A 13,909-nucleotide genomic window follows, 5' to 3' on the forward strand; every position below is an offset into this window, starting at 1 on the left:
AATCTTAAAGATACATTAGGATGAAATTCTTTGGGGGAGGGGACTGGAAATGGAAATAAAAGTTTCATGGAAAAAAAGAAATAATCAAAATTCTCAACTCCAGTTAAAGAGCTTGTTCATACATTTTTTAAATGGATGATGGTGAGTATCACAGAGCTATGGCATTTAGATCCTACTAAATGCATTCACAAGAGTTATGTAAGAGTTTTATTTTTAAATGTTCCTATTTACAATACACCAGGATTTTCGGTCTTTGTCATTGTTTAAACTCATGATGGAAAACATTAGATTTCAATGTAAAAATATGTGACATTACACATTTGTATAAAATTCTTTTTGGGGGGCGCCTGGGTGACTCAGTGGGTTAAGCCTCTGCCTTCGGCTCAGGTCATGATCTCAGGATCCTGGGTCCCTGCATTGGGCTCTCTGCTCAGCAGGGAGCCTCCTTCCCCATCTCTCTGTCTCTGTCTGCCTCTCTGCCTACTTGTGATCTCTGCCTGTCAAATAAATAAAATATTTTAAAAAAAATTCTTTTTAGGGATATATGCTCAAAACCAAAAATTAAAGGTCATTGGTCCAAAATGTCCTTTAGATCTGACACTGTAATCCCTTTTTCCTATTGTGTTCAGTTTATTTTTAAGAGTATCGAAGATAATAGCCTCTATCATTTACTGAGTATCACAGGCAGAACATGTGCTAGCTAGCCACTTTCTAGCTTATCCTTACAACTGCTCTGCAAGGAAAGTTTGATAAATCTTCCATTTGAAATCAAGGACGCCAAGGCTCATGGAATGGAAGGAAACCTCAGAACAGAGGCAGCAGAGCGGTGGTCTGAACCCAGGTCTACCTGTCCATAGGACCCTGTGCTCTTTCCATCACCCCTGTTGACTCTGCCCTTTGCAGGAGGCTGGTCTGGTCTAAAGATTCAGAATAATAAAGAAAAGTCCATCCATGTTCTAATAAGAACAAAGGATGGAATCAGCATTCCAAAGGATCAGAATTGCCATTCTGAACATCCCAGAATTTGCTCTTCACAGAAGGTCCTCCTTGACTGCCTTGGAAACTAACCTGGGAAACTTACTCCTTCTCTCTTGATGCAGTCCCCATCCTTACACAGGGCAAAGCCGCCCTGACTGTGCCGGGCTGTGATTTATTTACATGCCTTTTTCTCTCTGAAACTATGAAGTGGCTGGGGGAAATCATGCTCTATTAATTTATCTCTGTCTTTATGGTACCACGTGAGGTGCCCGGCAGCCAACAGGTGCTGCATAGCTCCTTAGCCATCGCATCTGACCCATCCAATCGATTTAACTCTGGAGCTCAACTTGGGATGCCCATTAGAAAAATGCCCATGAAAAATCCTGACTCCTCAGGGTGTACAACGGACTAATTAAAGCAGGCTCTGGGGTGGGGCCCAGGCATCGCCATATTTTAAGACACGCTGAATGATTCCAGTGTGCTGCCAAGGCTGAGAACCCCTGACTGGTGTTGGTGGAGTGGAAGCGGGGGCACTGTGTTACAAACCTATCTTCTGATTCTAAACCCAATACCCGTCAGATGGGGCATCGGCCCTAACTTCGCCTCCTAATGCACCATGCAGGAAGACTCCTGCCTCAGCTGCTGAAACCTCTGTCTCCTTCTGGGGTGGCCACATCCATGACATGGCAGTCTATTCTTGCAAGCAATGTATTCACTATTTATACTCTCTTGATAGCAGATAGACCAGCCTTTTGTTGGAGAACACGGCAGGGGGTCAGAGACCTATATCTCTGCTGGGCCCAAGGCAGGGATGTCACCTTGATCTTGAGCAGCCTGACCGGTATGTTCACAGGAGCTGGGCAAATGCTACAATGCAAATGGAATATATGTGTGCGCGCGCGCACTGTGTGTGTGTGTGTGTGTGTGTGTGTGTGAGAGAGAGAGAGAGCAGATATGTGTGCATGGTTGGGGAGTCCAAGGGGAAAGTATGGGCAGTGTTCTCTCTTTCCGGCACAGACCCAGAGAAACAGAACAAGCAGGCGGGACTGTCTTCTGGGCTTAGGACCAGATATTTGTGGAAAAGTTTCCCCTTCCAGGCCACCCTGAGAAGGGCTTTATGCATCTCGCAAGCTGTTCTACTTCATGGATCACCTCGTACTGACCCCTCAGCAATGACTGTACAAGGCAGGAAGAAAAACCCCTGGTTGTCAGAGGCTGGGAGCAATTTCTAAGGCTCATGGGGATTAAAAACCTCTCTGTTGCTGCAGGAGGGGGAACGACGCCTTCTGTCAGTTTTTATTCAAGTGTTTCTTTTGAACATCAACCTCAGTGACTTTGATGTGAGAATAAATTAATTCCAAAGCCCCAACTTGAAATTTCCTGACTCTGCCTGTCTATTGTCTACCCACCCACACAAAAGAGAAACTGCGGAACCTTGTCAGTTCTTAAGGCAGCAGCTTGCATTACACATTTTTCCAGGGAGTCTTTCAAAAGAACGCCTGGGCTTTTCAGTGCTTTTCCTCCTTTGGTATTTGCCCTTTTTAATGCTGAGCTGCCTTCTTTATACATATACGTATACATCAAGCTCCACTGAGCTGCAGAAGCCTGATTTTCCTGGACAGTTGGGCCAGTAATTTCCGTATTATACTATTAAAATGTTAAAAAGAATAATTTACAATAATTCTTCACGTAGCCCCTAAGGTATCCCATCTTAGTTTTATACTGAATCTGTACTTTCACATGAATACAAAATGCTCTCTGGGCTTTGCCTTTGCCTGGCTTTCATATTTTAAGGGGATAATAGCTCTAAAAGATATACGGGTCCCTGGGATCATAGTATCTGCATCTTGCATGTGAGGTGACCAGGAAATAGGAAGTTCAGCACCTTGTTCCAGATCATTCCATAAATCTGCTGCAGAAACACAGCCAAGGCTCTGGGCATTGGCAGCTTAGTTCCTGGTCAACCCACCAAACTTCCCTTTGGAATGCATGAGTACACTGCCTTCTTTCCCGAAGAGAGTCAACATTATTGTCAAGCATCTATTTATTGTATTGTATGGAGCACTTTACCTACTCCATTTCTTTTATGAGCTTTTCAAGATTTAAAAGTTACTAAGAATCCTGTAGCTATCCACTCCCTCCTTCTTTCTGGCCCCTTATGTATACACTAGAACACTAAAGTATTTCTGTGCAAGAGATAACTGCTTTGGTGTCTTGGGGATGGCTGGAGAAGTTTCTGGCAATGGAGATGCACTTTGTCAGTTTTTTCTTTCCTTGGTGGAACTCTCCGTATGATATATACCCTCTCTAGGAATACTCCCTGTATTTGGGCCAAACCAAATCAGAGCTGAAATTCAAGTTGTCTTCATAGTTAATATCTCAAGGTTAAGTATGAGAAGTATTACTTCAACAAGGTAATTTAAAATGCTATTGCCTTCCGTTCTAAACGTACAAGAGGGCAAATATCAGCAAGCGCTTGAGTGTTTCAAGCTGTTTGATTTTACCGGACCTGTTTGTTCCGTCCCCAACTGCCCTCAAACCCAGTTGAGTTACTGGCAATGACCAAGTCAAATCCAGAAAATCACCGGCAGGAAGAATAATGACGAGACCTTCCTCTTCCCTGTCCTGTTTGTTTCTCTGCACATTGTGATCACTAGATTGTCTCATTCCCTATGTGCCTGGGGCAACGGGTTTATAATATTACTACCACTAATTATGAGACTAGAAAGAACAGAAGTCATACTATCTGAAACTGGAGGACAGAGTCACTTATTGTCCTGATTTAAAGGGTTAGTTTGTTGCTTCTTATTACTAACTGGCCTTGTTTTATAATCATACTAAGGACACAACTGAGATTTACCTGTATTTATATTTATATCGGTTCTTCCTTAAAGAACCTTTTGAACATGTGAACAACTTCACCTCAACCTGGAAATACTGAAAAGGCAAAATGCATTCAGTTTCATGTAATTTATGTGAATTACAATTCTTTTGGTGAGAAAGGTCAATATTTACCAGCGAGGGAAAATAAACATAATACCGATCTGATCCCAAAAATCAAGTTTTCTAGATACACACATATCGACACACACAAACACTCCCATGGGCACACACACATGCACATGGGCGGATGCACACCCTCTGCTGATGTTACCAGTAGCTCTGAAATCAGTGAAACACCGTGGTTATGAGCTTCAGTGGTGGAATGAATTAGATCTGTGTTCAAATCCTGCCTTGGGCTGAGTGAGTGCACAAATTGCTTAACCTCCCCACACAGTTCTCTCCTGCTAAATAGTGCCTCTTACACAAGACGGAATGTGAGGGTTAGATGCAATAAAGCCCAATAAACTGGTGCTTCTCAAAGTCCACCGTGCACGCACATCATCTGGGAATCTTGTTAACGTGCCGATTCAAATTCAATAGGTCTGGAGTGGGGCTTGAGAGAATATTCTAAGTTTCTGGGTGGTGCTATGCTGGTAGTCCGCAGACCAAGCTTTGAGTAGCAAGACACCTTCTGAAACTTCACAAAAAGGAAAGTGGTTTTGCAAGCCAAATAAGAAAGCTGAGAAAGGATTGTGGTGTGTGTATGTGTGTGTGTGTGTGTGTGTGTGTGTGCGCGCGTCTGTGTGTGACCAAGTTGAGCATGGCATGAGCTCAGTTTCTCTAAGTGTGGAGAGGATAAAAGGTTTGGGCAAGCTTTTATCCCGTTTCTTCATGAACCTCAGTACGGGTAGCTATTGAACCTGATTTCCACTTTTGTGCCCAGTATCAGTGAGGGACCATCAGAACCCACAGAAAGATAAGGTGTGAGCCAACTGGGAGTCTTGTACCTGTCATAGTCTTGGCAGATCTCCCCCACTGCTACCAAGGCCTTCAGGTACTCATTGGGTTGGTAAGGGTGGATGTAATGCAGGGAACAGCTGTTCCTGGGGTCCCCATTTGAGGCTGTGAAATCTATAGCTACCTGGAAGAGAAAAGAGGAGAATGGGTAGATTAAAGTGAACGCATCTCACAGGCATTGTGATCAGACACAAAGGACATGGCTCAAGATGGAAAAAGCAGCACATCACATATGCTGCCAAAAAGGAAAGTGAGAGGAGTGATTAATTTGGTTGAGACCATTTCTGTAGTCTTCGATGGTCCCCTCCCCCAGTGCCAAAACAGAACTTGAGATGGACATGTCTGTCAGAAAGCCCAGCCATTGCTGATCCCCATTACCAGGCAGCATGAGTACAGGTAGAATATCTGGTCCCCAGTTCCCGGTTCACTAAGAAAAGACTTCTCTGCTGTCCAGGCAGGACAATTTCATCTCAGAGGCAGAGGTAAATTACCTTAAAACTAAATTCTGTGTTACTGGTGTGGTCTATCTCAAAAGCCATACTCATATTTTCATGTGTGGCGAGTTGCAGAGACGTGTTGACATGGTTATAATAAATTTTCTGCAACAAGCAGCTTCGAGTAAGGCATTAACTTTTTTGGTTTTCCCTCATGTGAGAGAAGTCCTGCCTGTAACAGAGAAGAAGCCTGGATGCTCTGGCACCGTGACTGGGAGGTAAAGAAGAAAAACCTCTGTCTTGCCACCAAGTAGATACTATCCTTGAACTTCTTAAATTTTTTCTGACCCTCACCATCATTATCTAATACAGAGTTGACTCACTTAACACTCTTAACAACAGCAAACAACCACTAAAGGCTCAAGCCTGGAGAGGGCTAAAATGGGAACGAACATTTCTTCTGATTTCCAACATCATTACCAATTAAATAAAAGTTAACCCAGCAAACACCTCTCAAAAAAGAAAAAAAAAAAAAGCTTCAGCTTGGGAGTGGGGAGTATGGGGAGTGGTAGGGAAAAGATGGGGGCGATTAAAACAATTAAAACAGAAGGAGTTGTCTGAAAAGCAAGAAATGTTCGTGTTACATCTCTTTTTCTTCAGGGCCTGTCAGGATCCACTCACAAGCTTACTAATGGCAGAAAGGCTTTATTTTCTCTTATGATCCTGTGAGTGGGAAATGTTACTTGTATATTATTTGACAAAATTCCATTATGACACATAATTGGAATGTCCCATTGGATTTGCTTAGGAGGGGATGTCACTTCTGGAAGGACAGAGAAAAGGCGCTATGTGTTTCATTTCTGCTCCTGAAAGATGACCCCATAAGAGCAAGGATGATAGGTGAAAATAGCCCCCATGCCTTGTATTGTAATGCTACAATAGAATCCAAGTGACTAGAAAAGAAAAAGCGATAGGCTAACAATTCACTTACAACCTTTCTTTTTTCTTTCATGTGAGGTTATTTCTTCATTACCGGTTTTGCGTCCCCTTTCTTTCTCACCCCTCCCCAGGACTGTGTTGAAAAGAAATTTAAGCAGGATTCAAAATCTATTTTCAGAACACCCTGATGTTTTCAACAAAGGGAGTACCAGCTGATAAAATGCTAGTACTAACAGTGTTTCAAAAGGAAAGGTCGGGTGGAGAAAAAATCACACAGTACTTCCCCAACCCTGAGATGCCCTTGCTCAGATAACAAAGGGATGGAGAGAGGAGCAACCTTTGTTAAAACCCTACTCTGTGTCAGACACAGTACTATCTGCTTTCCAGGTTTTGTGTTATTTCATTTTCATGAAAACACTCTGGGAAGCAGAGATTGCTATTCCTTTTTCTCGATGAAGATCCTCCTGATTCCCAGCCCAAAGGTGACGAAGTTTTCTGGGGTAGAGCTGGGTTAAAACCTAAGTCTCTATAGCTCTGAAGACTATAGAGACTTCTATATTCGGACTTCTCTGAAGACTTCTCCGTTATGCCATTATACACCTAAGGGAACATATATGGCTGTGGCTAGCATGCCAAGATGGTACTTGGCTATGTTTATTCCTATAAAGAATGGAGGGGATTTAGCCAGGAAGAAAGGAGACAAGCTTAGCAGCAACTAGAGTAATTTAGGAGAGAAGAGTGGCCTTGAATGAACAGCTGTTTGTAATCAGACCAGTTGTAAAAGGTAGGAAAAGAGTCAGTAAAGTGTGTGTGTGTGTGTGTGTGTGTGTGTGTGTGTGTGTGTGTGTCTGTCTGTCTGTGCAATAAGGAGAATGTGTTATTGAGGATGGCTGGGGGTGATTAAAGAGGACCAGCAAAATTCAGCATCTTCTGAGATAGATTCCAGCCAGAAGGTAAAAGTCAACCCACTGGAAAAAAAAGAGGAAGACAATAGGTGAAGGTCTTTTGAATCAGGACTATGATGAAAAGTTCATGTGTTGGGGGCCTCCATGTATTTTGTGAATAAGAACGAGATGTAAAGCACTCCAGGACCCACCCATGGGGCCTCAAGCACACAGAGGTCCAAATATATGCAGATTATTTCTGGAAAACTTCTCTAAGAGGGAAACGTGGGAGGTGCTGGAGAGATGGTGTCTGAAGAAACCACACACCTAGAGTCCTCCTGGTTTATGGATCTCAAGCACGCAGAGCCACCATGCTAAGCCTTTGGGTTCTGATGAGACACACTTAAGGGGTGCCAGTGCCTCCCACACATGTCCATGACCTTTACAAGGTAAAAACTGTGCCAGGAAGGCTAGGTGGAAAGCCACCTCTTTCCTACTAAAGAAAACATTGTAGGACTCTAGAGAATTCTAGAGAATGTGAGAAAGTTGTTATGGAGATAACCTTGATTCTGTTCCAACTTATCTAAAATGCAAATCACTGGCAGGTGTCGAGATGTTGTTATTAATAACCAGCACCTATGGCTCACAACTGCTCTGTTTACGGTGCTCTTCATCATGGATCGTCACAATCCTCTGCCTGTGCTGCTTCATGCTGCAGTTTAAAATTGTCCCATGTGCTGATTACCTGAGGATCAAGGGAATTCCATGGTAACAAAAGCATGCTGGCATCTTGATTTAAAACCGGAGGATGAAACCAGGTAGGAGAAAGGCCAGAAGGGAAAAACCTCCATAAAGAAAAATGACAACCCAAGAGACCTAAATGTTCCTCTTTTCCTTCCTAGTCATGGGTAAGAGCCTCCAGGTACGCAGGCACCAAGTGGCAGCATCCAAGCCCAGGTGTCTCACCTGAATGAAGATGTTGTGTTACGGGGAGAGGAGTGTATAACGTCTGGATGAACACACGCAGATTCTGGCAACAGTAGATTTTAAAGCAGAGCACATATCACAGGAGGCTGAGACTAGGGGAAGGCAAGAGAGGTGACGAGGGCATACATTCAAGAAGGCTTTCATTCCCAGCGGACCCTACACTTGCATGATCTTGACAGTGAAGGCCTCCTTTTAAACCTTGGACCCCAGGTGCCTCTCTTGCTTTTGCCTCATTCCGGCACTGTTGGTCATTTCATTTTCTAACAACTCTTTATCCTCAGGCTTGGAATAATTTCCTTATGCTTAACAAATTAGCTTGTGGCGGAGGTGACAGTGAGAAGGGGATTGTGACCAGAGAGGTTTAGGATAGAAAAAGGAAGAGGATTTGGTGGCTGATGGATGGCAGTTAGGGGAAAGGAGTGGCCACATTTCTTTGGAAATGGAAGAGACAGCATCTGGAAGATAGTAGCAGCATCTGAAGATCAGCGTTAGAAGGTTGTCGTTGGGCCACCTGCTCTTGGTAGTGTTGTGTATACATATGGAAGACCTGAGGGAAGTTTTACTTTCTTTCTGCAGGCAGGCCCCTGGGGACTAAGGAAGGAGGTTTCTACTCCGTTTTATCATTGACTAGACAACCATGGACAGTCTTAAGGGTATGGCAGCTGAGAGAGCTTTTTCCTGGCAAGCCATGGTTTCTTAAATCTCCCCGATGAAGCTGGAGATAAAGAATCTATCTTCAGGAGGTGGCCTTCTACCAAGAATTCTCTGTGCTCTTTAAGTTAGCATTAGTGGAAAGAGAACAGAGCGAAAGGTTAGGTTTATTTTAAAAAGCAACAGGGAGGCAGTGAAAGACGGGATTAAGTTGAGAAATAAAAGCAAGGAAATGACTGAAAAGTGCCAGCTTGTGGAGGTGGCCACCGACGCCTGGCTTCCTGAATGCTGGTGGGCTCCCGGGGCGGCCACGTTTTCATTGTCGGATAGGAAGCATTTACGAAAGCCGGTGGTTCTGGTGTGTGCTCCAATCTTCTCAGCAGGCAGCCCGGGAACAGGCGCCGCCCGTGGCTCTCCCCTTCTGCCCAGGAGGCCTCGCTCATCATTAAGCAGAGCCGTGGAACAGCTTTGCAAAACCTTATAGAGTCAGAATGTGAAATGCTCCCTCCACTGCCACCAAGCCCTGGGTGCGGAGCCGCTTCCGCTTCCGGAAAGAGGCTGGAAGCCAAGGATAAACATCTATCTTTGGATATGTTAAGCTTCTTCTGTGAAAGGAGACCACTTCTCAGATCCCCTTGTCTGTCTGCGACACACAAGTCATGTGAAACCTCCCCCGTATTTTCTAAGGCAAGCTGCTGGGAACCAACCTCTGCTTAGTGGCCTAATCTCTCTGTAATCAACCTGCAGTCAACCTTTTTCATATCATCTGCTGGGGCAGCTGTTTTGTTTGTTTGTTTGTTTGTTTGTTTTATATTTAAATACAGCTTGGACCCATACAATAAGCCTTGAAGGTGGAGATACTGTTCAGTCTGGACCATTTCTTAAAGGACAGGTTAAACTCTTGTGCTTTCCTATTTCCTCAAAACTCCACTGGGGGGGGGGGGCAAAGAAATAGGAACTAGACTTGATGGGAGAGCCCCCCAAGATTGTCTGGTTAATTTCCCACAAACTGCAAAGCATTCCCCTCTTCAACCCGGGGCTCCTTCTCATTTCTTGGAGGTCTACACCTCAACCACAGTCCACCAGTATGTAGTCTGGGATATACTGTAAAGATTTAAAAATTGAACTGAGACACAGTGTAGATAAAGGATGCCCAGAATATGTTAGGTTCGGGAAGATTTCCTGAGAGAATTTGTCTTAGGTGGTCCTTTTCTTTAGGCTGGAAAGTTAATCTGGGAGGAGCCACATTCATATTAGAGTACCAAAATCTAGACTATAAAATCAGAGATAAGGGAAATACCATTCTTAATGGTAGAAAATTACTAATACTATTACCAAAAATGGCTATCTGAAAATATGAAAAAAACACAAACAAAAACAAAACAAAAAAACCAACCAACCCACTTGTTGGGGGTCTATGGGACTACTTGAGAATCTGACACAAGATTTATATCCTCTTACCAGAAAATGCACACACTTAATTCTGCACACAGTTTTGGGAGGTCAAGGCTGCTCCTGAGGTCAATTCTCATTCCTTAAGGATTTCCCTAGCCTAACAGGTCATGTTTTCTTTTTCTTTTCTAGCTAGATTTTCTCTCTCCTCCTCTCTCTCATGTCTTAAGACATAAACGTTTTACGTGGTTGTAATCATAGGATAGCTTTGCTTTATATTCTTTTTTATTTCCCTTAACATTATGTCATAAACGTGTCCCATTATCATCAATCATTGTAATTATCATTTAAAATGACTTTACCATAATCCACCTAAACGAGGTACTGTAATTTACATAGCCATTATCTTATTGTTGGACATTTAGGTTGCTTACAGCTTGTCTCTGAAAATCTGCTTTACAAAGAACATTTTTAAATATCTGGAAAAGCAGTAACTTTCAAAGGAAACAGCGAACTCTTCTACCATTTTCTTTCCAAATACCTTATGGTGTCTGTCTCTTTTATGCTGTCTATAATTTTGTGTTTTGTGTGTGAAATTCTAGTATCTATTTTATTTTTGGCTGCTGTACCATGTGCCAAACACAGTGAACTCCATCTCCCCCTCTCTAGTCTGTTTCTCATCTGCCCACCTCCTCCCACCTCTTCCTAGACGGCCACGTGACAATTGCCCTCAAGTTCTTATGAGTTGAGGATTCGAATGAGGAGATGGAGTGTCCTCCAGGGCGCCCTTGACCTCCCGAAATTGCATGCAGAATCAGGTGTGTGCATTTTCCAGTGAGAGGATATAGATTGTGTATCAGATTCTCAAGTGAGGCCATGGACCAAAAAAGAATCATTGACTAGGGCTCTTTTTAGCATCTTAGTCTCTTTCCCTCCACTGGGGCTTCTCCTCTGTTTATGGTCAGACTCTAGCCTGAAACCTCCCCTCTTTTAATCTTCAAGTTGCTCTCCTCCTTTCCCCCTCTTGTCTCCTCTTCCCTGCCAGTTTTTCTTGAATGAAGAGTTACACCTGTTGTGTTCACTTCCTTACTTCTGTCTACACCCTGACTCCGGGCTCTCCCTGTCTCACATTGCTGAAATTGCTCTTACATAAGATGAGATGTGCCTCCTTATCACATGACACAGTGTTTTATTCTTCATCTTCTGACTTCTTTCTCGCATATGGGATTATTGCCCTTGATCTCATAACATTTTCTTCCGGGTCATTTGAGGCACTGCCTTGTCCTGAACCTTCTTCTTGGCATTTCTTCTCCTACTGGTTGCACCTCTTCCCCCTGCTGCCCAATGGAGATCTTCTACAATATCCGGAGACATCTTTTCTCTCTGTATTCTTCTCTCTGGACATCCCATCCAGACCCATTTATGTGCAGCTTCTACCTCTCTCTCCTGAAACCTAGGACCGTATTTATGAGTGCTGTTTCTACTGGGAGGCCTGGAAATACATCAATCAGGTCCAAAAGCAAATCATCATCTCATTGGCAGTTCCTTTGGATTTCCATGTTGCCTTGAATAGGATTGCCATGCGTTGTCAATCAGGCACAAAAGATCTGAGTCCTCTGGACTCCTCTTTCTCCCTGGTCTTCCATCTCCTCATTGGATCATGCGCCAAGGCTTATTGGACTCTCTTGCCACAGTGTTCCTTCCTACTGCTGCCCTGCTAGCTGAGCCTCTTCTTACTTGTCACCAGGACTATTAATCTCTTCTTGCTTCCCCTCCTGGGCTTCCCTCACCACCTTTGATGCCTACCACCAAACACTCCCAGTTTAGTTCCCTAAAGCATGTGCCCAATTGCTTTAATGTCCTGCTCAAGATTCTTCTGACCATTCCCTTACCCACCACATTACTTCAAAATTAAAAGCCCTTCAAATTCTTAATCCAAACCACTTCTCCAACACTCCTCTGAATATATCCTATTTATGCATACTGACCCAAATATGGTTTTGATATTTATCATTAGAATATATGAATGCATAAACATTTCAGTTCATAGGGATGCCTTTTCTTTTCTTTAGAGAGGTGGAGGTGGGAGGGTCAGAGTGAGAGGGAGAGAAAGAATTTTAAGCAGGCTCCATGTCTGGCACAGAGCCTGATGTGGGGATCAGTCTCACAATTCTGAGATCATGACCTGAGTCAGAATCAGGTGTTGGACACTTAATGGACTGAGCCACCCAGGCACCCCTGTAGGAATGCTTTTAAAGGAAAAACCTAGTATCCTATTTATTCATCTCATTTCTTGTTTTTTCCTTGTTTTTACCTCTCCTTTAAGGTTGAGTGTTCAATCCATTATAATTCAATTAAAGTCCCTAATATACCTCAGCCTGGCACCTGAAAGGAAAGATGCTCCATTTCTGACATTCTTAAGGCTGAGTCAGAAGCACCACGTATCTGTGGAAAGTGTAAAAGCTTTCTCTGAGCTCCTGCTTGTAAAGTGTACTGGTCAGAGTCTTGACAGGAAACAAATGGTCCCCTCACAGGGGACGATCCAGGAGAGCTTAATAAAAAGACTATTCAAAAAGTCTGAGGAGCACTAAGTCAATAAGGTAAGGGAGGAGGGGCTGGAACTGGGGAGGTGCTGGTGAAAGTCATTAAGATGGTGCCTCCCAGCTGGGGAGGATCATCAGGAGTGACGAAGGAGGGAAGGGCCATCCTTCTCTGTCAGGTAGGCCCGTGGATGTGGAGCTGGGGACACTCTAGGGTGAAATTTCTGGTGTGCATGAGGGCTGGTTCCTTGTGGCATAACTCCAAGGGCAGAGTTAAGTCCCTGGAGGTTGAATAAAGCATTGTTTAAGAGCATGGAATCTATAAACTCTAAAGCAGATCCAAATCAATAGAGCTTTTCTTTGAAAACCTATAAATAGTTTCCTGAATGGCCCCTTTGCCTAAGATTGTGAGACACTATTTCCAGTAGCTCTCCTATATGACATTGCTGGCTTCTCTATTCCCATTTTTGTACATCCAACATGACAGGGAGCCGGTAGGACAGCTAGTGTTAGATGTGGTGCTTATGATGAACATGTCTGCTACTCTCTGTGTGCACCCACATGCAGCGCACATGGAAGGGCTGGGTAGGGGCATCTTTAGAGAGCCTTAGACTTCAAAGAAATGACCAAATTGTATAACTAACTTGTAACCATTGAGGGGTAGATGAACAATGCTCAAAGTCTAGGGGGGACAAATGCAGACCCATCTGAGATTAGATTAGAGGACACGCTTCTAGTTAAGGAGAGGTTAGCCTATCAAACAACCCCTTAACTCATCCTCTTGGGACTCCCCTTTTAGTCCTTTGAATACCACCATCCAATTCCCAGAAATACCAGTGGTCCTGTCTACCCTCTTGGGCTTAAACCTGGACAAAAAAATTAAACCATCTGCCTTGCTTTCTTCATATGACTGAGCCAGTTGAGGGAGCTAAACAGGGCTGAAATTCATTATTATACATCTATAAGATGAGGAACAAAAGCTTTTCAGATTGTGTTTCTCTTGTTTGACATGTGGGTTTCCCATAGGTTTTAGCAGATCTATCTCTGGCCATCTGGGGATGTTCTTTCTGGAGGTCACATCAGCCCAAACCTAGGAGGGTTTCAAATATTAAGTAAGTTATTCTAGGGCAGATGTACTCATAAGCTTTGTCTATCAGGCATCTTAAAAAAACCCAGGCTACCCACCCAAATACACACTTGGAGTATATACATCCCAGGTGTTCACAAGTTATATGTAGGAAATGATCCCCAATCCACCCAGTGA

At 43.6% G+C, this 13,909-nt stretch overlaps 1 protein-coding gene across 2 annotated transcripts in view; it reads right to left on the bottom strand.

The window, feature by feature from the left end:
* Positions 1-13,909, bottom strand: part of CPNE4 (copine 4) — a 477,586-nt gene that overhangs the window by 20,911 nt on the left and 442,766 nt on the right. For both annotated transcript variants that reach the window (XM_059162603.1, XM_059162604.1), the window contains exon 11: positions 4,809-4,942. In XM_059162603.1, the coding sequence (XP_059018586.1) occupies positions 4,809-4,942 (134 nt within the window). The remainder of the gene's footprint in view (positions 1-4,808; positions 4,943-13,909) is intronic.

Source organism: Mustela lutreola, chromosome 2, assembly GCF_030435805.1.
Source record: "Mustela lutreola isolate mMusLut2 chromosome 2, mMusLut2.pri, whole genome shotgun sequence".
Lineage (NCBI taxonomy): Eukaryota > Metazoa > Chordata > Mammalia > Carnivora > Mustelidae > Mustela > Mustela lutreola.